This window comes from Anopheles stephensi, chromosome 3, assembly GCF_013141755.1.
Source record: "Anopheles stephensi strain Indian chromosome 3, UCI_ANSTEP_V1.0, whole genome shotgun sequence".
Classification (NCBI taxonomy): Eukaryota; Metazoa; Arthropoda; class Insecta; order Diptera; family Culicidae; genus Anopheles; species Anopheles stephensi.
In genome coordinates this window covers 10,599,723-10,624,735 of record NC_050203.1, presented here as the reverse complement: position 1 = coordinate 10,624,735, position 25,013 = coordinate 10,599,723, and the positions used below count along the sequence as shown (strand labels likewise).

The window sequence follows — 25,013 nt, the reverse complement described above, 5'->3', positions numbered from 1 at the left end:
GGTAGTCTTTAATTTTCCTGGTTTTAAGAGTCCGATTGTCAAAATTTCTTTTTTATCATCTTGATAAATATGCCTTTGATGTATGACGAACTTCTTCTTCTCGTAAAGCAAGGTTATTTATTTATAATTAAAGTATGACAGCTTGCACCGAACTGTCATAAAGCAGGGTTGCTTAGATATGTTTTGATAGTTGACAGGCATCCTAAAATTCAATAATTAATGCGTGAATTGGATTTAATATTTTCAATTAAATTGTATTACATTCATCAATATGCTTATTTAAGTCCTCGGATCTCAGATTTCATGACATATGTCCACCAATTTCCAGGTCGAATATTAGGTACATAGATAATTAAGCAACGAATGCTCATACCAGCGGAGTAACTTCCAAGAAGCTGGACTCTCTGGTACGTTTAGGCGAGAGTATCTCACAGATAAACAGTCGAAGAAGAAGACTACAGATTTCTGGTCTTGTCCTGTCTTTTCTGATCTCTTTTTAGAAATTTAGAGAAATAGAGAAGACATTTTAACAAATAGAAACTGATGAAATAGAGATAAACCTCTGGTGGGACCTTCGGCAATGTTGTGTATTATGAGCCACTCGAGCATTGAAGAAAACCAATGCATTAACTATCACGAACATATCATTTATACAATTCTATTACTTAAATAAACCAACGTCACCGAAGCTTTTAATAATCTAAAGAGACCTTTACACTTGTTACCTGTCTCTCTGAGCACCCCCCGGTCTCATTTCTTTCCCAGACCAATCCGTCACCACAATGTGCCACAATACATCAACCAATCATTTCAATCTTAAACGCTTCCAATTTGTTTCCTTTCATCCAAAAACAAAGAAAGAAAGACCGGCACACAATCGTGGCAATAAATCGACCAAAAGTCCGGATTTCTGTACCAGTCATGCTCATGTTGCCTGGCGGTGGTGTTTATCACGCTCATTACGTGACCAAAAACTTTCAACCAAAAAAGGTACCACTCATAGACGAGCGAACGAGAGAGGGAGAGAGAGAGAGAGAGAGAGAGAAAGAGAGAAAGAAGGTGAACAAAACGAAGGAAGCAATTCTTTCCCATTAAACCATCTAACTAGCGTGACCAAAACTGTTCTTTTCTTGCTTTCTACACTCCAAGGCATGTTTTTCTTCGGAAGCACCCAACCAGCGGAAAAGTAGTTATCGTTCGATTGGTGTTTGGCACGCAATGGGAGCAAACCGAAAAAAAACCCCGTTCGCTCTTGATAAAGATTTGTTAGCTCTGCAAGACAAGCAAAGTGTTTTGTTTTGCATATTTACCAGCACGGCACGGCAGATCGTTGTCCTATCGTGTGATTCATCTCTGTTTTTCCACTTCTCATTGTCTGTTGGTTTTTTTTGCAAAAATTGTTTCGGTATACTGAGAAGAAATGTTTTTTTTTCGTCTCCCACTTCTCGGAATGTTCATTTGTTGTCGAATTATTTACCGATTCCGGGACCGGGATCGACATCCGCAGTGATGATTCTATTCATTAGTGACGGTATTTTTCCCCAAGAAGTGTTTATTTTCCTTCGGGCGCTTCTACGCCTTGGGCTGTGCTATTCATCGCAGCCTCAAATTTTCCGGGAAAAAGATGTCATCCACTTCTCACCCTCAGTGCCTTCGAGGGCCTGTAAAACCACTTATTCGGTTTGCGATTTGAAGAAAATGAAATTAATTGAAAGATTGTGCCGTCGCCTTGTGGCGCTTGCGTTGGAAAATAATTTACGACATCGAAAAACATAAATCGCTTGTCACTCACAATCAGTGTTTTTTGCTCGGGGGGCCGACCCGGGCGGGAGGTTAAATTAACGGGCCAGACAAGCTGACGCCAGTAATCGCGTTTGAACCCACCCGAAAAGAGGGACAACAAATTGGTCAAGAATCGTCGCGTCGAATTTCTCGCACACTATTACACAAAATATAACATCCCCACGGTTTGTCTGTATTGGTTTGAACTTTTGAAGCTTCAATTTTCGAAAGCGGCGTGTGTCTTTGTGCGTGTCATGATACTTACTCCCGATACTTCTCGTCCGCCGACCGTTCCCGGACCGGTATGCCGGACAGGAACAGGATGATAAGGGTCGTAAAGATCGGCGACAGGATAGCGACCCATTCGATGCCCTCGATGACGTTCAGCGAAATAACGAAGATACCCCACCAGATAACGATCTCGCCGAAGTAGTTCGGGTGGCGTGACATCCTCCAAAGGCCTGCAAGGAAAACGAAACGGGAGATAGAGAGCACAAGAAGACAAAGTTAAATGAAAGTAATGTGAAGCGAGGTGGGACGGATTAATTTCAGGGCAGCACGGGAGGATGATGCCGATGGCTAGCGAAAAAAAGATTAAAAAAAAAGGATCGCGACATACCAATGATGTGAAAAGATGATACAAATTTTGGACAATTCGACCAACGATTAGAAAAGAAAGGAGCGGTCTTAGAAGGGGATATAGAGCGGGACGGGGTGGGTGCGGTTGCGTATTGGAAAAAGATAACATGCCAAGTTGGTAACGTAAGTGTCATAAAATTCAATAAATGTCGCACGTGGCAGGTGGTTTAACGCAATATTTTGGACCGTGAAAGTGTTGGGTTGACGCGAAAGTTTTATCGCTTTGCCCAAATGTTTTCTTAAGTCCATGCATCAAACATGGAATAGTATGAGATAATTGAGAGAAAATTGTAAGAGAAACATGAAAGAATCGATAGAGAAATTAAAAAAAAAGATTATAGAGAGCAATGAAAGAAAACCGAGAGAGAATCGAGCGAGCAATGGGAAGGAATTGAGAAAGAAATGAGAGATGGTAAGAGGCGAAAAGAAAGAACATAACCGATAATTGGTAGATAATTGAGATAGAATCGACAGAAAAATTAGAGAAAATTAAAAGAGAATCGAAAGAGAAATGAAAGAGTAACAGGAGAGAAAAGAGAATAAAACTGGGAGATGAAAGAGAGAATAGAGAAAAAATCGGGAGAGAAAAAAATGAGAGAATCGCGAGAGAAAATGAGAGAGAATTGAGAGATAATTGGGAGAGAAATGAGAGAGAATCGAGGGAAAAATGAGAGAGAATTGTAAGAGAAATGGAAGAAAACTGAGTGAAAATTCAGAGAGAAGTGAGAAAAAAACAAGAAAAAATAAGAGACCGAGGAGAGAGAAATGAGAATGAATGAGTGAATTGAGAGAGATAATTCTAAATTCTTTCTTTTTGTTTTTCAATGCTCCCTCAATTTTTTCTCATTTCTCTTCTGATTCTCTCTTTTTCTTTTCTTTCTCGATTTTCTCTCTCTTTTCTCCGATTCTTCTCTCTCATTTCTCTCACTTAAGTCATTAATTTTTCTCTTGGTTTTCTCTTATTTTTCTCTCAATTCTCTCTCAATTTCCTTCCATTTTTCTCACGAATCCTCTCATTTTTCCCTTGATTTTCTCTCATTTCTCTCAATTTTCTTCCATTTCTTTCTTGATTCTGTTTGATTTTTAACTCGATTCTCTCTCATTTTTCTCTCAATTCTCTCTCATATTTCTCTCTCGATTCTCGCTTAATTTCCTCTCTTTGTCTCTCGATTCTCTTTTCTCTCCTGGTTCTCTTTTTTCTCTATCGATTCTAATTATTCTCAATTCTAATTATTCTTTTTTCATATATTTTCTCTCCATTTGCTCTCCTTTCCTTCTCTATTCGCAGCTGTTTATATTGGGAAATGATTCATCGAGATGGAATGATGTCTCAATGTGCTAATCATAATCTCACTTTTTTTCTCCCATTTATCATGCTCTGGTTTAAGCATGCTCTATCTTTAACCTTGCCGTCCTGAAGCAACCTTAGGGTATTGGTTTAATTTGTCGGTGCGTTCGTGCTTCCCACGTAGATAGTGTCACTGCCATGAGCGTATCACGGACACGGACGAGCAGCATAACATCATGCATAAATATTGTTTCTGCTTCACTCCCAAGAGTGAAAAACAACACCGACGGGTGAGATAATGTACTCGCCATAATGTTCCATTATTATACAATGCTACTGATGAAGACTCGATGGTTTATTTCTGCATATTTTTATTTCCCACTTTCGCTACTTCATGCCGCTTCCGGGGAGCTGCGTAGAAGGTGTGTGTTTTTTTTTGTAACTGTCTCGCGGAAACGTCTTGCGACCTTCATTTGAACCTTGGATTTGTTTTATTCTCCTATTTTTTCCTGTTATCTTATGGATGGAAATGATGGATGGATTGTCGGTTGTAGACGTGAAACGTGAAAGCAGGTTCGTGCACCTTGAGTGACGGATCGGATGCTAGAACGGTTATCACCAGAGCGCACTGGAGCATTCCCGGTGAATATCCCCATTTTCGTGACAACCCGCCATTCATGGTCTGCAAGACAGGGCACACAGACACAGTTGTTGGAAAGGGTTTTCCACATCAGTTGTTCCCTGGTGAACCCTTTTCCGAGCCGAGGATTCTCGCGTACCAAGGCACGTTATAACTATGCACAACGACGATGGTTCGGTGAGACGGTGGTTTCAAGCAAAAGATCCTTTCCCTAAGCCGAGTTGAAAGTGTTGGGAGTGGGAAAGACAAAAAAATGGTACGGTTTGGAGCACATGGCCGGCTGCACACCGGATATCTATTCACTGTCCGCAAGCTTTCATTTAATTATCTTCCGGCTTCTTGCAGTACGTGCGGGCTAACGGGCCAAGATGTAAAGTGTTTCTTTGCCTGAATGACCTTCCTTTCTAGAGGGATTCCCCCGGATGGAGCTCGTCCGCTCGAGTGGAAAATTAGGCACTTGCAAAATAATTAAAAATCACTTTGCGAAGAATGCAACGGTTGAGCTGTGTGTGTGTGCAGTGAGCCCTTTTGGATGGAAAGGTGATCTTTTGAAAAGTAAAATGGGCCCTTGGGGGGATAAGATGATGAGGGGGAGGGAGCGCCAGCTCGTGAGTAATTACTTTGCCGTAATTCGCCACGATGAATGCGTTCGAGGAGTTTTATTTTAGCGAGATGCAAATGAAAATCAGAAGGGAAAGTGTATAATTGCGAGTATTGTGAAACGTTGAATGCATTTCGACTATTTTTAATTAAGAGTGAGATAATTGAAAAGCTTGATTCAAAATAAAGAAATTATTTAAGTATTTCATTAAAGGCTTCATTATTAGAGGAAAATTTTCAATAAAATTTTCATTCTCTTATTTGGTCCATTTTCAAAAAATCGAATGCTCTAGCTCCAATACACGGAGCCATTGCTTGGTTTAATATTTAAAGAACACAGCGTTATTTTTCAAAAATTTCCTACCCATCCATTCCAATCAATGTCCGTCCGGTGTTGGATCACGCGGCACGAGATTCAACCCTCCGTCGGACAAGATTCAATTTTGATTTATGCTACTGCAAACCCCATGTCCGGATAAATTCCCGGGCAGCGTGCTGTGAATCTTCCGAACAATACATTGAGCTTCCGCACGCCATGGCTCACGTTTTCCTTCGCTTCCACTGTCCGCTGACAGTGTCATCCGGCACAATGTGGAAGCACAATGGAGCACTTTTTGCTAGTGTGTCTGTATCGGATCGAGAAAGAGAGGAAGAGAGAGAGAGAGAGAAAGAGAAATGGCCCAGTTTTTCTTATCCCAAGCCGTTTGGCACAGGCAGACGAGCTGTACGAGCGTTGTACATGCGTCCATAGCTGGCATTCACTGTCCTTGCCCTTGACTGTCAGCTTTCACCGAGGATGTTAGCAACCCCGAGGATGGTGGCTTGAAGCGCTTGAAAAAATATTTCCTGCTCCAGAAAAAAACGGATCGGATGTAACGACCGGGTTGTGAGTGAGCAAGAAAATGGATTTGGTGTTTTGAGGGTGTTCAAACTTCCAAACGGCCTATCGCTGATTGGGTATTTGCCGTTGTTTCGGTTCGAATGTCCGGGAACAATCCCAAGGGTCTGCAAATGAATGATTTATTTGCTGCACATCGGATGTGGCACACTGGACTGACACGATGCGAACAATACGGCGTGCGGTGGGATGAAAAGCCAAGGGGACTCCCGGTACCTGACGGTTGACATTTTGGAGCCGATCGAAACATCCGTTGCTAGAGCTCCCGATGACGTCTACCTTTCACCGCAATTGTAAATTTAAAGCAGTAGCAGTTACCGACCTACCCGGGTTGCGAAGGGCAAGTTCACGATAGTGTGACCGCAAAATGGAACGTCGAACGATGTACTACCAGGTACCATTCGAACACGGTACGACCGACCTACTGTTGCTAATGGAGACGCCTGGTGGTTGGTTGATGACGGTAGCGATGGAGACGCCTGGTGGCTCACGGGAAAAGTGACTGTTCGCGTACCGATTTATCCATTTTCCAAGGTCCCCATGCGGCGTATCAGAGGTTCGGTGTGGCATCAGACTTTTGCTACCTCTAAATGCTCGACTAATGATCGATCTTTGGGTGCGTAAAGCAATCTCATACGTCCCACGATTACCATTCAGTAAGCCAATAAAACCATGCACATCATGCGTACCGCTTTGCCATTACGTACGCTCGTCACTTGGTGGCGCAAATGGTGACATATCGTTAAACTGAACAGGGAAAAGTGCCAATTTAGATGGATTATCGACATGCGTATCGCATCATATCGATTGTTTCGTCCCGCGGGACGCAACCTGACCTTTATGGCGGTCCATCCCACTGGCAGTCAAAAAGGGAAACTAAAAAAGGACCAATTTAGGTAGATGATTAATGAAATAATTATGCAAGGCTGCCTCTCGAGCCTGTAGTGACCGTGTGGTCGTTGCTACCGGTCGCAATCACGCATCACTGGTTGTGTTTCGGTGAGTGTTTTTGTGTTGACACAAGCTAATGATTACCGGAACCGAAGCACACACACACACACAAACACACACTGCAATTAAATGTGCTTTCCGGGGTGTAATATGACGCATTACCACAACACAGATGTACGATACTTAATCGAACGCGTGCAGTCTTAATTAGATTATATCCTGTTCGAAGATTGAGTGGTTGGGGCGCAAAAAAAAGTTAAGTGGATATATAATGCGGGCTTCAAGAGGTCCTTAATTTACCTTTAAATGTTTCCCCCATTTTTTCGTATCTCTCAAAAATGATTAAAGTGCACTAAATTCTCATCACTAAAAACAAACAGTAATGATGAAAAACTCTCCTCGTTTGCGTAATAAAAGCTCAGTTTTACTCACATTGTTGAAACATTTGCTCATAAACATCATCCATTTGCGTCACAGTTTGCCTATGATAAACTTTTACCAACGCTAACAGATGCCAATCTTCAGGCAAGCAGCAGCAGCAGCCCGAGAGGTCATCCTATGCTCCCGGTTGGTAGTTTCCAGTCCGGTCCTTGCTCAACAATTGTTTATGAACACATTCTTTCGGAACAACGAGCGTTACGTTCATGTTCCGGGAAAGAAGTGGAAAACGGACGAAGGCTTTGACGAGACAACTCTTCCTCGCCCGTCTGCATCTACAAAACACGTGTGCAGTCAGCTGTAATGGACAGCCAGCAAAACGTCCAGCCGAACCGAACCATCCCGTTCGGAGCTGCAATCGTTGTATTGGACGCGCTGCATCTGGCAGAGATGGATGCATCCGTGCGGTGCATCATTCAGTGATGGTAGTTTTCATTTCTGAACAGAAAAACTCATCGGTTTTTCTTTATATTAAAAATAGCTCGAAGCAAATAAGTCTCGGACAGCAATGCAAGTGCAATGGATGTTTGGTATGAAATATTCAGTACAAGCGACCAGGCGTCTCCATTGAGTTTGATTATTTATTTATTCTCATCAGAAAATGGAAACAAATTTAGAACTAAATCCTCTTACCCAATCGAAGCAGCAGAAGATAAATATTTAACCACCTTGATGAGTGACAAACACATCAAGTCTCGAAGAAATGTCTCCTCCACACTTTAAACCATCGATTGAGAAACCACAAAGAAGCTTTCCATTTTACAGCTTTTCTACCGGAGCAAGGAATTCGATCGTCTGCAATCTAATGTTCATCAGCCGTTCTGAACGATGGTGTTTGCATTGGGTACAAATAGCATAAGTAAACATCGGGCTCCAGCGCTTCATAGCTACACGCTCGCCATTTATCACATCGCAGCCACCGGCATTGTCGTTGGAGTCTGGAATGTTAAGGAAAAATACAAACACACACACACACACACTAACGGACTCATCAAACAAAAAAATTGGATACAAATGGCTTCGTTTAGCGTGTCCGTCGGAGTGGACTGGACGGTGCTAAATGAAAGCATCGCAAACAGGCGGACTACAAGGCAAAACCATTGCCAGTAGAGATACAGTTTCACCTTTCATTCGAAAAGGACTATTTTGGCACACTGCCACAACACAGAACAGGGGCCAGTGAGTGTATGTGTGCTAAATTTTTCAACAATCTTGTGCATCCATTTCGGTGTTGTTTTTCCCGAGGTACCCAAGGTTCAGGTTGCTTCAGTGTTCGAACAAACGAGCTTCTCACGTGCCTGGGGAAGCCGAATTGAACACGACAACGGAACACCGACACCGTGATCCGATTAGAGAGGCTATGGAATGGGCATCATAAAAACACACGAGCACACACACACCAAGAGACAGAGAGAAAGGATGCACCTATTTATTGGATCATAAACGAATGATGCTGCTATTCGAATGCTTCCGCCTCGTTTACCATGGTTGGCACGGATGGCACACGAGTGATCGATTGCAACACACCGGGAACCATGTGCGCCGAACTCCACCAAATGCTCGAGATAGATGGCCGGCGATGCAATGTTTGTAAATCCACCGGATCGTAAGAGAATGGAGAACGAATGGCTGCACTGTGTAGTGAGTGGGATTATTAATTGAACGTCAAACGATTGTCAGTAATTTATGTAATGGCGCATATGACGCTTAATTGGTCGTATCGGATTCGGATCAATGGAAGGGATTGGTTTAATGGTGTTTTTGTGTGCTATTTGTGTGGCACGTATAGATGGATGATGGGTTTTACTTACAAGTCAAACTACCATTTCATTGTTAAAGTAAAAAATATTACTTTACAATTAAAATTTGGAAAGAAAATTTTAAGAATATTTCGAAATTAAAAAATCACACAAAATGTATGCAGGTCTTCCGCAGACCAGCATTGCACACGGGCTACAGAGAATGCCATCTCCACTCAGACAATGACTTTGATTGCACAATGGACTGCCTTATTACAAACCCCAACCGTCAACTGACATTGCCATTAGCATAATGATAATGTACGCTCGTGCCGTGTGTATGTGTGAGTGTGGGCTTAATTCTGCATTGTCTTGCTTGCTTTTTCGCTCTTCAACTTCTTTTCCCTTCTTCTGCAATGTTCGCTCGGCACAGGCAACTGCAGCAAAGCCTTTCGTGTCCACGTTCAATCCTAAGCCACGCAAGAATATTTGCTTTGACGCATGTTGCCCATGTAGTGGGCGCGTTTTAAAAATGAACTTCCCGGGCGAAATGGTCGTGTATGTTTGCACTTTGAGAACTGAGAGAGAGAGAGAGAGAGACAAAGCAAAAAGTCTGCATAATAGCTACATCGTTCCGGTGGAGTCATTAAAAGTATGGAGAGCAAGAGAGTAAAAGCAGTTGGAAATTAATTAATGTTCATAGACGTTTTAAGTGTGGGATTGAGATTGTTTCAGAAGTACGATAGAAAATATTTTCAGTAATTTAGGGTAAATCATGTATTCTTTTTGCTCGAACGTCATTATGTAATGTAAATTGTACAAACAACTGGGCGTCTCCATTAATACTTATATTTGTTTACTATCTCAAATATGGTATAAATTCAGTAATACACTTAACTAGAGGAGATTCAAAAGCAAACTTCAACACATGAAATAAAAGAACATTATATTAAGTGAAGATGATTAAGTGCTTTAATCTATAAATTTATATAAATAATTGTCATGCCCCTTTCATCTATTTTCACCCTAACATCAACATGCAACATGTGACCTTGCCTCATTCGCACAAGATCACTGCTTGCATAAGGCCAATTATTCGCTTACAAATCCATCCCATCAAACCCTTATCTCGCGTACCGCTGCTAAACGAGACACCCGAGAAGATGAGACGGCGGCGCGATCCGGCTTCCGTCGGCTCTGACTCCCTCGACTGACAACATAATCGTTTAAAATCTAAACCGCTCGTTAATGTCAACCCGTCTGGCTGGATACAACGCTACTCGAGCGTTGCTGTAGTGCTTCACCAGCAGTGCTGTAGTAGTACACATAGTGCTGGCCCGACCGGTCCGGATTTCATCGTCGTTTACCCAGGCCGGTCGGTCCGCCGGGAACGACACGGCACTCATAGCGCAAATCGATCGAGTATCAATTGTATCCGTTGTAAGCTCACCTAACGAGATGGGTTTGTAGGGTCATCCGCTATCTCGCTGGGCCGATCCTTTGGCCGGCGTGGTTGAGCTTTGATGAGGATTGATTTGTTTGAGGGTTGAGGTGTAAATGAGGCGATGAAGATGGGATGAGATTGAAGGGAGTTCGCGAAGGAGAAATATTGCTATAAATTGAATGACTATGTGTGATGAGCGTGTAATACCGTTAAGGCGATCGTTAACAAGGTGAGGCATTCGTCAAAATACGATTTTCTCTTAACCGGAAAAACTCAATAAGAATATTTTCCAAGCTTGCCTAATCCGATAAGGAATTTACAAAATACATACAGCATTCAGACATTCAGAATTCAGATTGGCTTAGGTTTCTCGGAAAGCAAAGAGAAAATTGTATATTAACCAAATCGTTTGTTTTTTCACAATTCCTTAGTGGATAGAAAAATAATCCACTCAACCCATAATGTACACAACCGAATATTCCGTTTCTTTTTAATTCCCCGAACAAACGGCCGGGCGTCCCTAACCGCATGCTAACACCTTACCGTACCGTAAAGGATGAAACATTTTTTCCTCGTCAGAATCAGCTCCCCCGAGGATCACGTGTGCAATCCACGGCTATGGCAAGACAGAATAAAATACCAAGAATCGGATCCACGGTGCACCGTGGTACGGCACATACATTCAAATGAGAGGAATCATTTCAACCGAAACTCATCCTTCAATTTCAGGTTCAGCAACGAGCGAGCTCGTTCGGTAGCAAGTCTTGTCTACCGTAGTACGATAGCGAATGCCGAAATAATCGGATTAGTATGCGAGATGCCACCGAATGGTAAATATTGATCCACCGGTTCCAAGCCGTCGTAAGACGGGAGAAACAAAAAATGGAGTAGCAAATCCATCTCACCGAAACGAAAAACAAAAATTGACTCTACCCAATTCGTCTTCCCTCGAAAGACGCTGTGTGTGTGTGTGAGTGTCTTTGTGCCGAATTACGGTTCTAATATTTTCGGTACAATGTTTTTGTTACCTTTCCTCCCCATTACGCTTCCCTTCGCATGTTGAAGGAAAGAAGTACGATCATCCCATTCGTTTCGTGAGAAGAAAAAAACCCTCCTCGACAGATCTTGAGCCCTTTTTTGCGATGGAAATTCCTTCCTCCCAGCCCGGTGAGCCTTTTTCGGTAAAGCTTGGGATTTATGCATCCGTGTACATTGATGGTGTACGGTTTTGTGGAGATCCGGCCGTTCGCATCGTGTTCGGCACATCAGCCTGCCTAAGCTGCTGTGACGCATTCAATTATGTTGTTGGCGTACAAATTGTCCAGTGCTGATGAGGCATCATCATCGCAGGCGGCGGTTAAACTCTGGGCTGTTCCTCTGTCACATTGACTTGCTGTGGTTTGCCGTGGCTTGATTGCTCGTTTTTCCCGCCTGATTAGGTATGCCTGATTGGTGTGCAAACAATTCGGCAGATGCTGGCGAGGTTATGGTTTGTGCTTTCTCCGAAGCCAAAGTGCTTACGCTTCTCGGGCACGGCGGTCTTGTGAACCGGAAACCGGTTGCGATAAACGCTTTGCTGCTTGATGAGTGTTGTTTGTGTCATTTTCATGAAATTTGCTTCACAGAGCCGTACATGCTGGTTTTAATATTATTAGCAGAATCAAGCCCGCATCGCTTTGAATAGTTTTTTTACGCCTAAAAGTAGGCAATGTGTGTTGCTCGGTTTGAATCGAGATTTTAATTTCCTAGCAACCAGCTGACGGTTCTAATTAAAATCCTTGTCCTGCAGATTGCATACATTGCAGGCGCTTTTACGTTCGAAACAGTTTCTGCATTCTATCTGCCAGCGTTAAATGTACTACATTGTAGCATAAATTTCTGTATAGTTCTATTGGGAAAGAAAAACACGCACGCGTAACGTGTAACCTCATTCAGCAAATTGATCACATTTTTCCCATCAGCACCGATAATGGACGTCGCGCCGTGCCTTTACTGGACGCGCAAAACGATTCCCTTTACGGTACATTAATTCGCTCTACCCGGAACCGCGCGAAACTCATTACCGATATTAAAATTCACGCACGCAACGCAATATCGCCGGACCTCCCGCGCACTCTAGTGCCGGCTATAAAACCCAACTCTTCGACGCCTACCCCAACTGCTGGTGTCGATGACAAGCAACGGCAGCGAAAAAACACGATCACAAATGGGATGCAAATTTTTAACCTCACAAACCGCGTACGCAAGGTGCTCCATCACGTCCCGATGGAACAGCTTTTTTTCGGCTTTGGGACCACCGTTGTAAAGCCGTCAAATTTATGAAACTCATCACACTTCACTCACGCACAAGCGGGTGGGTTCGGGTGGCTTAAAATGTAATTTTTAAACGAACGAGAACGCGGTTTTTTTGGGGGGGGTGAAACAGGCCACTAATGCGTTTGTCGGTTACGTCGGGACGATGGCTGCGTGCTTGCATGATGAGAATTTTAAAGAAGAAAAAATAACATTACCGAAAACCAAACGAGCAAACGAGTGGTGGTCTTATCGGGTGGTCGGAACCATAAAAAAGCGTGTCACAAATCGCATTGCGCTTGATGGGTGAAGAAGCTTGAAATGTCTAGCTCAAACGAACCAAACGCGGCTCTAGAATTTTCGCCAAAGGAAATGTCTACCAGATTACCCGGCGCTAAACATGGCGGAGACTTTCCATCGCTTATCTTCCGCTACCATCGGTTGACGGTTTTGACGATCGTGTACAGCGTCTCGGTGTGGTTCTTGTCGCAGGGAGCACAGGGCACACAGTTTATGGTTACATCGAAAGATTAATGGCAAAGAAAGCAAAAGAAAAGATGCCCTAAACGAGTCCTCTTGCTCAGGGGGAGAAAGGAAAGAAAACCACACCAAGACGACCGTTGCGCGTCGTATGTCGCAGGGTGGCGATGAGCATGACACCGTTAAAGTGGGCACTAATGAACGACCGGCCGACCGGCAAAAACATTAAACCGAAGGTTACACCGTCCCAGAGCAGGGAGAAAGTCGAACGCATTTCCTTCTCAAAAGGGCGCGAGTAATGCGAGTATTAAAATCTACCACGGCACACTCTCTCTCTCTCTCTCTCTCTCTCTCACTCTCTCTCTCTCTCGCCCACCGGGAAAAGACGGCACACCAGCACAAGCCTACATTTAGGCGTTGAAAGCGATTTAATTTAACTCCTTTTTATGGGATAAAGGACTTCTACGTCTTGTCTTGCCGTGCGACTATACTCACCATCGTTGCAAAACTTGCCCTGATTGATCGGGTCCTGGCGGAAGGAAAACTTCTGCAGATCGGCATACGTTTCCGCCAGCAGTCCCGTGATGAACATGCCCGTCCCGGCCGAATCCAGCGTCGTCATCGTTTTCGGTGCTTTCGGGTACGAGTGTCTCGGTGAGTTGATGATAATGACTGGCAGCGATACGACAAACACCCAGACGGCCTATCGGTGTGTGTGTTGGACAGGGAGGAAGAGAGAAAGAGCAAAGCATTAATGGAACTGTGTGGCAGCATAAAACATTAAAAGCGATGGCCATAGAAAAGCGTCAGCGTGACGAATGACGACGAATAATGAAACGACAAGGCTGGTGAAGCGAGGACGGACGAATTTGGACGATGGCGAGTATTAATTAGTTACCCCAAATTGGGGGGATGAATTTTGGTAAAAAAAAACCGCCCCGGGAATAGTTTCCTCGTGTAAGGGAAGAAGGCTTTGGGGGAAAAAGGGGAAGAATGGAATTGACTATAATAGTGACTTAAATGTGCGTTTTTGCCTCTTATTTCTCTTCTTCTGCATCGATTTGAGTCCAACAAAAGCAAGGAGCTGGATAAGCTTTTTAAAGCTGCTGGAAGCGTTTTCGCAATTATTTTCCCTATCTTATACACACGCACGGGTGCCCTCTTCCACCATCAGGAAAACTTTTCTCCACCGTCAATCATACAGCGTCGCACGGAACAAAAGCCGAAGCGAGTGGAAAGTTTTAATTTCTGCGTGAATAACTTCGGTCTGCGATGTAGCAAAACAGAGTGGAAAATGGACCAGCAAAAAAAAGAAACATTCGGGAAAAGTTTTTACAAAGAAAATTGCTTTGTTTCCCATGCACGAGATTCGGAGGAGGTCGGGTGTTTCATTTCATAATTTGCAGCACCGCATGTGGTAATCATATGGTGGTGGTGGTGGTGGTGGGTGACGAACACCAGAAGCAATATCGGTTGACTGTTTGTTTACACTTGGAACCGGCTTCGCCTGCCATCCACCCCGGGGATGAGATAAAAGAAATATGTGATTTAAATCCTCCCGTGAAAACTTTGCCGAGGGTTTTGGTGTTCTATTTTGCCTTTTCGCCTTTCCTGTGGTACAATGGAGGTAGCTTAACTGTATCGTTTTCAATGTAATTTATCACGTTTGCTTCATTTAAACAATCTAGATTAAGGCACCCGCGGTGGCGTTTGTCTTGGGGGAGAGTGTATCCAGGATAATGTTGCTAATGGTTATTATTAATTACATTAAAAGTTTAGCATACACTTGCCATTGCTTCCGAAAGCAGAAAGCATTATAATTAAAAATAATTATGAGGGCTATGAGTATTATTTTTTTGTTCGAGAAAGGTGCCTAAGAATGTTGAAAGTTTATTATGTTTTAGTTATACAGTGCCTAACACAATTATTCGAACGCATGTATTTTTGAGAATAATATTAATTTGAAGAGATGTATTAAGATATGTGATAGTATATAAAAATGTAAAGGGGCTGTCCGGTGGCAGAGGCAATAGCGGCACCGTTCTTTACACGGCATGATTGGCGATCAAATCCTATCCAGATCGCCTTCCTATACGTAGGACTGAACGTAGGAATCCAGCTGGATGGATTGTTTCTTTATAAAGGTCGGATGGAATAATTACAATCTTTAAAAAATTGTTAAACTACAAAAATATGCCACACGTCAGTCAAAGGAAAATAACAATTAAAAAGTATAACTGATTCAAAGGCCACGTTGCTATATTTATGTTACGTACTGTACTGTAAAGATAATCTCCCCCAGAAACTGTTGATTTTGTATGGGCATAAGCATAGTTTTGCATATTTATTTCATACCTTCCACACGCCGTTATTTACATCAGCATTCTCCATTCACTAATCTAATAACACATTCCGATGAATTGTTACCCATTAATACACAGTTAAAAAGAGGTCAAAAGTTCATACGCTCCTTCTTCATTCTGGCGAAGACCTTCCCATTTCTAAGAACAATTTAATATCGTGCTATTAAGTAGTTCCTATAATTTACACTCGCTAAGGGCGAGTGTGGCCGATATTTTCACACACAATCGATGCAAACGTTGCACCTATTACTATGCAACTCCCAACTCCCATTAACAGTATACTTTGCCGACATTTATTTCCATATAAACCGTAACGAACGCAGCTCGCTAATGGAAAAGCAGCCCCCCAACCCAATGTGCGCTGTTGTTAGGTGCGAAAGAAAATTGCACCTTTGCCCACGTGTGCATTTCGAATGCAATGGCTGTATGTGTGTGTGTTTTTTCTTCACTCCGTCTGTTTGCTTTAACACACACATGCAGTAAACAGCACATACGGTGGCGCTGCATCACGCACGTGCGCTGCTTGCAGTAATTACCCGTTGGGTTGGGAAAATTATTTATAAACTACCTACACCACGGCACATGGATATGCTTCTATTCTTGCCCGCGTTGTGTCGTGTTTGCGTGACCGTTCCCTCACTCAGGCGTTATCTTTCAATCGCGGAAAGCCGAACCGGAACACTGAAACAGCTGCGAGTTTTGGAGCGCGAGAGAACAGCTTAGACCAGTGGAACCAACGGTGGAACCAGCCTTGGAAAAGGATGTTCCGATCCGATTATGTTTGTAGTTCATTTGCATTTGAATCTGAAACTACTTCGGGACGGTGTAGCACGCTGTTGTCTCGCAGCAGGGCAACCAATCGGCAAAATTAGAGACTCGAAGCAAGCGGACTAGTGTGAAATAATTTATAGCCCGCAAATGGCTAGCTCGGCACTGCACAACAACGACGCAACGAATTTTAAGACGAAGTGCCGGAAATTACTGACTCAGTGTGGTGGTGTAGTACTGGGCTGGAGTGAAATATTCCTTCCTAGCTTATGGTCCAAATTTTGGCTGCCAAAAGCAAGAACTAGACAGGAAGGAGCGGGCGCTATAAACAATCCATTATATAGGCTTAGTTCATGCAGGAAGTTAGGTTAGGAAGCGAACGATATATTTGTTTTGCCTTTTTTGGTCTGCTCTTTATGCAGCTGGGACAACGCTTATTGATCCGTTTTGCTCGCTCGTTTATTGGAAGATTGGTTTGCTTATAGTATAAAGTGTTGATGAAGACCGTGGATGATGGTATCATGAGAAGTGGTTTTTGTCTCACTTCCTAGACATAAATATATGATAAAGTGAAGTGGTATTACCTCCTTATTGTTCAATATTGAGGTAGAGAAATTTTAGACCGAGAAAGGATTGCTACTGAAGCTCATCTATCATTTTTGGGACATTTCCTGCCATGATGATATTTTGAATAGCAAGAAAGGTTCTTATCTTGATACTTTTTAGACATAAAAAGCAAATCTCTTATTTGAGTTTCCTAATAATCGTTTATGAAAAATTTATTCCCAATACATTGTTGCACTCCTGACCATCATCAAACGAACGCCATTTTCATGGCATCAAATTGTAGCACAAAAACAAACACAAAATTGCACACCCGGGAAAACATTATTTATGGCCAAGGGTTTACATTGTGCTGGTCGTAGCCCGAACACAGCCACAGCCACTGCCACTGCTAGCAAAATGCAAATGCGAACTATCGCATCCCTGGCGCTTACGTATTTATTGGAATAGCTCTCTGTCAAAGCAAATGTTGTGTTTGCTCACGATCGAAAAGCGAACGATCCTCCGGTGCAGTGTAGGGTGCTGGGCCGGTTGCATTTCTGCTCTACCATTTGCATTATTGATCGAGCGTGTGAGAACACTCCGACCACTTTTTCTATTCAAATTGGCTGCTCTAGGAAGCAACATAAAGGAATTGTTGCTGGCGCTCAGCAAAGGAAGGGATTCTACGCGTCGAACGAAATTAATCACAGAAGAACAATACCAAGCTTTTCAAATCAAATGGAATGAAAAGCCTGTGTGCCATGCCGTGCCGTGTTTGAGTTAAGCTGCTTCATTTGCTGATCAACATGAATGCAAATGTTGAGCAAATGTTTACCCGTGTATCGATTACTTTGGGCATTTTACTGAAAGGCGCTCAGAAGGCACGCGAGCGTAGTAATTATAGCTTGAATGAAACAGAATTGAAGTGAAGTTGACTTGACTTTTTTGTCTTTAAAATGTTTTTATTTTTTAGCCCAATAGGGGCGAATCGTCAAGAACATGGCTCGAGCAAAAACACAGTAGAGCCCCGCTAAGCCTTACTTATGTTCACACTTCTTGAGTCTTTTACCACGAATTACTTTTTATTCATCCTAAGCCTGGATTAGGACGTCTTATTTAAGATTATTTATGTTTATTCAAAGTCATCGCCCGAGCAAAGCCACCAACAACAGCAGTGGCGGTTAGAAAAAAAACCCATCAACTAATGACGCCTAGAGGTAGGCAATCATGCTGCACCACAAAAACCAAATCTCCATTTATGAATCAAAATTTATGTCCGTTAAGCAATGCGGCCACAATCTTTGACTTCCCACCGTAAAAAATCCGATCCGAGAACGAGAAAAAAAGGACGACGAGTCGATTTACAAATTGGCCAACAGATGGAACAAACGAATGGCACCTTCGCTCGGCGCTCTTATCGACACAATGAATGTCACATAAAACGCTTCATTGGTTCTTGACCCGAAGGGAGAAAAAAACCCACACACACATAGTATGCAGTTACATTTTGCACACACACACACACACACACCGGCTCGAATGGGAAGATAAAACATTATGGCACAAAATTGAAACACACACACACAGGGAGACTCACCTGGAACGTCCAGAAGACGGCGAACCGGATCACATTGCGCCGATTGTCCTCGAACTGCTTGTCGCGTCCGATTTTCACGATCCGATAGAGCAGATAGCCGGATAGCCGAGCTCCCCAGAGGCACACGAACACCGTCACCATCAGCTGCCGGCTATCGTAGGGCTGCAACAAAAAAAATGAGAATGGGACATTCGAGAAGCATTAGCACACACAGGCACAGAGAGATGGAAGAAAACGGAATGTCTCCGGTTGGGTTGGGGATTTTTGCCTTCGAAGATTTAATGAACTGGACACGCTGCAGCGGCCAGCCAAGTTAATGGACTGGCTCTTTTGGGGGCGCGGGAAGTTATTACGATCAGTAGAAGAATCTGGAGCGAATCACATCCCCCTTTTTACATGGAAAGCTGGCTCATTCGCTCGCACGAATTTCGCAAAAGCCGCACCGAACGAGGCGGAACGCTTAATGTGTCTCCCATTAGCAATTTCCTTCCGTTTCGGAATTATCAACACAACACCAATCACCACAGACGTTGTTTTTGCGACCGAGCTCCGGCACCGATACCGTATTTAATAAAGTCATTTTGTTTTCGGGCATGGCTTATCGGAGCCACTAGCGAGAGAAAAAAGAAAATGAATAAAAATGGCTCCTGTACACCGAGCCGATGGCTGTTGATAAAATCCACAATCTAATCGATCGAACATTTTACGACGACCGGTGATCGAGGAAATCGAAGGCTTTCGCAGGCGACGGCCTGCTAACGAAGCTTCCGACACTCTGATATTCTCGAATATCAAAGAAGAGGTTTCGGCTGCAGTGCTGGTTGGAAGCTGTGTTTTTTATTTGCTTTTTGCTTCGAAAACTGTTGTTACAGGGTCGTCCGCAACCAGCAGGTTGAGAAAAAAGCTTTAGTACACATTTATGGTAATCGATGGTAAAATATTAGTCTAGCACTCCAGTGCTGCTCTTCTCGGTAATGTTTATGTATATACGGGGGAAAGGATGCAAGAGAGAGAGAAAGGTAGCGAGAAAAAACAGACACACACACACACACAAGTCAAGGACTGTCAGCATAAATAGCAGCCAACGCGAAAGGTTAGAGGATATGATGATGTCTTAAATCCTACTTAAAACCATCCTTCGGAATGGCTTCCGACAACACACTAGATAAATAACCTTAAAGAATTTTCAATTGAATATGTATGCCGGGGTTTTTGCGCCTGTTGTGTCTTCCGGCCCAGAAAGCGGAAGTACTATGCTGCTTTGTGCCCGTTTCAAATTGGGAACTGGAATAGAAATTAAGGGGATTTAAAGGAAAAAGGCGCTGTGAGCAAATAACCCTTCAAAACAGTGTTTTGCATTGCAATTTGCCTACATTTAGGCGCCCTCTCGATATCAGCAAATAGCTCTCTCTCTCTCTGAGCAAACAGCTTTTCAAAACAGTGTTTTGCGTTGCAATTTGCCTACATTTAGGCACCCTCTCGATATCGGCAATGTACACTTAATAACATAATTGAATATACTACACAAAAGTTTGCCACGATCCAACAGATAATATAGGTGCTAATCGATGGGACCGGTTGTGTTGGGGAAAAGTTTTTACTGGCAACGCTATTTCTTTACCTTCACCAATACCTATATCTCGCAGCCAAACCCGCATTCAACAAGCAATTGAACACTCGAACACCAATTTTCCAATCTCTCCCCCTTTCTTTTTCGGTAAGTGCATTAGTCAACCAAACTGCTTTCTCTTCCCGGCTGCTGTGAACAAGAAACTTTAATTTGGAAAACTTTTTCCATGAAGCTATCTTTTCATTTTACGCTCCTGGTGGTGTTGTGGGCATTTTCCTTTTTTTCTGGGTCATCTGGTCATCAGACAGGACGGAAAAAGAGTAAGAAAACAGCTGCAGCTTAATCGAGAGATCAGAGCCAACCGTCAGACAGCAGCAGCAGCAGCATCATGGCGGGCACATAGTGCTTACAGAACAAAAGAAAACTTATCCTCAACCGGGTCCGGGACTTGGGTGGAACACTTGTTAGAGTATTCACACCGGGACTTCTTTTGTTTGGCTGCACAGGTTTCCTAAGCACTGCTGTCTGGCTAGTGACAGACGGGAATTTACGAGTGGCTAGCTTTCTTGTCTATTCGTTTCCTAAGTGTGTGAGTGGTCATTCGATCGTGTAGACACTTGATTCAATCGATGCGAGGGATACAATTAAGTTGCTTTGAGTGTATAAAAAAGTTGATTATGCGATTTTAATTATCGTTCTGTAGCTATCAAATCGCATTGGAGACTATTTTATTAAATAAATTTCGATCGAAAGTAAAAAGAAAAACCATCGAAAAATAGATTCAAGCAATCAAACGCCTAAATGTATGCAATAACCGTGCAGAAAGAGCTTCCGTTTCGCTAGCAATGAATTATGCAGCAAGACTAATTAAATTTCCTTGCATTTTCAATCCTTCTGACCAACTACCGCCATCTACATGGGGATTAGCCTGCTGTGTGCCTCTCTCTCTCTCCCTTTCTATCTGAGCCCACTGTGGTATTAGCATTTAATTGTTATGAATTAATTACCCAGCCTCGACTTTCTTCCCATTTACATGGGTATAATTTTAACGCATTGATCCGACCTATTGGATAAAATGTCTAGCTCTGGCTCGTAACATACATTGCAAACGGAATCAAGCATAGCCGTTCGGCTTTTAAAATTCAGCATCGAACGCTTTCCCGCCCCAAACCGGCCGGTGACCCTTTACGTGAGTTGACTTAATTAATCCATTCAAAAGTCGATCGACTAATCCGTGTGAACCGAAGCGACTAAAAGTCGGAAGCTAAGAATCGGTCACACCAAACCCGACCAGCTGTAACAGGTCGCAAAACGTTGGTGGTGGTGAAGATAGATTGAACCTAGCGCAAGCATCGTCATGCAGTTCGGTTCGAACAATCGGTACGTGACGGAAGGACCACTCCATAGGGAGAACACTTTTTTGTCCCCCATGGGACTTGTGGTTCGCTTCGACAAAGAAATCAACTTTGATTATTGTACTTGCTCGCCTTCTGGCTGACCTGACCAAGAACAAACGTACCTCAACGTAATGCTCTGATTAGTAGTCAACGATCCACCACAGCTCGAGCCCCCCCCGAAACGTTCGCTATTTTCGTGGCAATCAGTCAACGGACACGAAACCTAGCACCGGAAGGAGTTTGTTTTGAAGTTGTTGTTTTCGGAGCTTCGCGATAAGAAGCGAAAAGAGAGAGAGCACGCGCGCGAGGGTGCTATTATTTCTTCCAAAAATGAGCATACGAAGTAGACGAAATAGACACTGTGCCATGTCGTGACCAGTGCTCAGGGTTGAGCCGTTCATCAAACAAACAGAACGATACCGAGCACCTGTGTGCTGTTGTGTCCTCCGGGCGCTGTTATCTTCTTGTTGCTGCTGTTAAGCGCTAGTTTCGCTACTGAAAACACGAGACGTGACACGGGCGTGAGTGATACTTGCCCTCACCCAACACACACACAGGACTCGACCAACCTCGCGAAACTTTCTATTGACACGAACAGTTGGGGTGCCGTTTTCTTCAGACAGCCGGGAAGTTTGGCCTGATTGTATTCGGATCACATCGTCAGCCACTGTTTGGTGCTGTCTGTCTGTGTTTCATCTGTTGCGCCGGGAAACCCTTTCGGGAGAAGGGCGTTTGGAAGACAGGGCGATAGGGACTCGGGAGCTCGGATTTCCTGGAATTCATATCCCCCTAACCAACCCGCAGCTGGGAAAACGGTGGTACTCTGAAACGCTAATCAGAGTTTGAATGCAACACCATTTCCTTTTGCACCCGGCCGTTGCTGCTACGCGAGGCGAGTGCTGTGCGAATGAGCAATGAAGTTTGCTTCATTATAAAATGATAGACAAATGCAAATTTGAAGCTTCGAAATGCCGACGGTCGAACGGATGGTCGACGTGCGATAAAGAGTAAATTTAATTTAAACTATCAACAGTGCTGTCTGTCATCGCGTGTACGGGTACGAGTACGGGGGTCATATTGTAAGAGAGGTAGCGCTTACAAAAGCATAAATCTTTTGATTGTGGTGTACTGTGTTTTAAAGTGTGCTAATGAGGATAACTGCTTGGGAATTGCATAAAGTTAGGCGTTTTGTCGTTAAAATGCTCAGCTTTCATTTTAAACCTATTCAAACGCCTACATGTATGCAATTTATGAGAGGAATAACTAAAGAAATCCAACAGTCCTTTCAGTATAATCATAGGCCTCATCAGGCAAAGCGTTAAGTAAATCCATCACCTTTAATTAATCGATTGATTTGTTTCCTCAATCTAATGTAAATACTTCCGACACTTCACCAGCAGGGCAGGTGTCAGTAGGAATAACTGCTATATTGAAAACATTTATTCAATTATGAGGTCACCATACCCATTCTAACGATCCTAAGCGACCAACGTAACTCAAGGCTCTCCCATTACGCTCGGTACGCCTCTTGGTATCCGTTTAGCTGCTTATTCTTCATCGCACCGGCAGGCAAAACACTGGTAGCAGACGCTCTTGTTGATGAAACGTCATATCAAGAAACTCGTTACGTTCTATCCAGAGCACTCCTAGAAGCACATACACACGCACACTCATGCGGAGATATGAACATGAGAGCGAAGGCAATCTGGAGCGTTATTTACCTTTTACCTGCAGTGTGTTAGATAAAGGTAAACCTCCTGCCCACACGGCCCGACGGGAGCCAAACAATATTGGCGAAGTACTCGGGCGCTCCAGTCGGGTGTTGGAGCCACCGCCCGGCGCATCCACCAAGCGAAAAACCGCACCGAAACCACACCGGCAGCTTACGTCAGATTATTGGGATTGAGCAGGGAAGCCAAAATTTCATAACCACACTTCTGAGTGCCTCCGAGCCAGCTCCACCTGGAACCTGCACCGAACTAACAAACTAGCAAACAATAACGATAAGAGGTCCTTCTACGGCTGCTACTCCTGCTCAGGTGTATTCTTCTCACCCAAAAAAATAAAGGGAGGAAGTTGTCTATGGGTGCAAACAAAAGCCCCCCCAGGTTCGGATGGTGCTGGTGATTTCGTCCATATTAACAAACAAGCAATTTCAGATATCCTTCCACAGGAGAGACAGTCCTTCGTAATCCAATAAAATTCCTAACTCACCACACTGCTGCTGCCGCATGTTCGCGTGTGCTATCGTTAACTAGAGAAGCACCCACAACCCAGTCGAACGCACTCAGCCACAAATGAACAGCTACACGTGCCGGATGACTTGCCCATTGTGAGCATGCAGCCAAACTACAGAAAGTGGTACACAATTTATCATCACACAAAACTTGGCACGACGACGTGTGTGTGTGTGTGTGTTTGTGTGTGGTTTTGACCATGGAACCCATGGTGTGTTTTATTTATAGTGCTGTTTGGAACCTTGGTTTTGGGTTGCACATCTCCAAACAAACCAACAACAAAAACTCCAAGAAAATTGAACCAGAGCTTTTTTTTGGAGCTGCGAGTGGCGAAAGAGTTCTGTGCGAGAGCTTCCACAGTAAAGCAACATTTTGCTACCATTTGCTACATTCCACCGGTTTGCTTCCTAATCCCAAACGAGATTTTCGAGAAGGGAAGAAAACACGGCTTAAGGTCCCATCACCAACGAACCACGCGACTGTGGGGTAGCATGATTGATGATGAGCCACCGTGCCCACGAGAAGCTTACTTGAACACAATCCCTTAAAACCTTTCCCCCCAAACAAGTACTGCCCGGTTGCCTGTAGGCTTTGACTCTTTCACCTTCCGACAACCGCCAAAAAAAGAAGAGACAGAACTCCCCCGAAAATCGTTCTCAAGGATATTTCCGAAAACAGCCAAAGTATGGAATCAACCATCGTTGCACCCCGACGAGTGCCGGTGACGACTGATACGATACGAGTCAGACATTGGAAGAAGGTCACCAACAACTGGATAGTTAGCGCGCATTTGGCAAAAAGGCTTCCAGTGAATGAACGCGAACCTGCTATTGGGTTGATCCGTTCCATTCGCCGTGCGAGAGTGGTCTTCTACCGTCTTTTCCTCATTTTTTTTGCGTTTCCCTTCACCAAGGGTACCAGAACGTTGATGGCTGCCCATTTCAAGTCTCCAGTTTTCGTTGGATGGGCAGGACATTTCCGTTAATGGTAGCGTCGGTACGTGAATCGGTCGGTACGGTTGACAATGCAATAATGCTGGCTGGTGTATAGCCATGCTTCGCTGCTGTCTACTTCCGTGAGCCCCCGTGAAAGCTCGAGACAGGGGCAAAACATATAGCAAAAAAAGAAGCACTCCAGTGTACGTTTTTATGCTTATAAAGCCAAGAACATGGGGGGACGAGAACAAACAAAAAAAAAAACAACAACTACAGCCACTACACTGCTAGTGTGTAGTGTATATTGGGGTCAGCACAAAAGTGCCAGTATGCCAAGTGGCACACAACCTTCATAAAAGCCGGGCGGAGTCCCGGCGGTGGTGGGGTGTGCAGGGCATCTAGTAAGGCT

General features: G+C 43.7%; 1 protein-coding gene across 2 annotated transcripts in view; it reads right to left on the bottom strand.

Moving 5' to 3' along the window:
• LOC118513149 overlaps positions 1–25,013 on the bottom strand; it is a 46,642-nt gene that overhangs the window by 5,430 nt on the left and 16,199 nt on the right. For both annotated transcript variants that reach the window (XM_036058590.1, XM_036058591.1), the window contains exons 3-5: positions 18,466–18,627; positions 13,687–13,894; positions 2,048–2,243 (exon numbers count right to left, since the gene is read on the bottom strand). In XM_036058590.1, the coding sequence (XP_035914483.1) occupies positions 2,048–2,243; positions 13,687–13,894; positions 18,466–18,627 (566 nt within the window). The remainder of the gene's footprint in view (positions 1–2,047; positions 2,244–13,686; positions 13,895–18,465; positions 18,628–25,013) is intronic.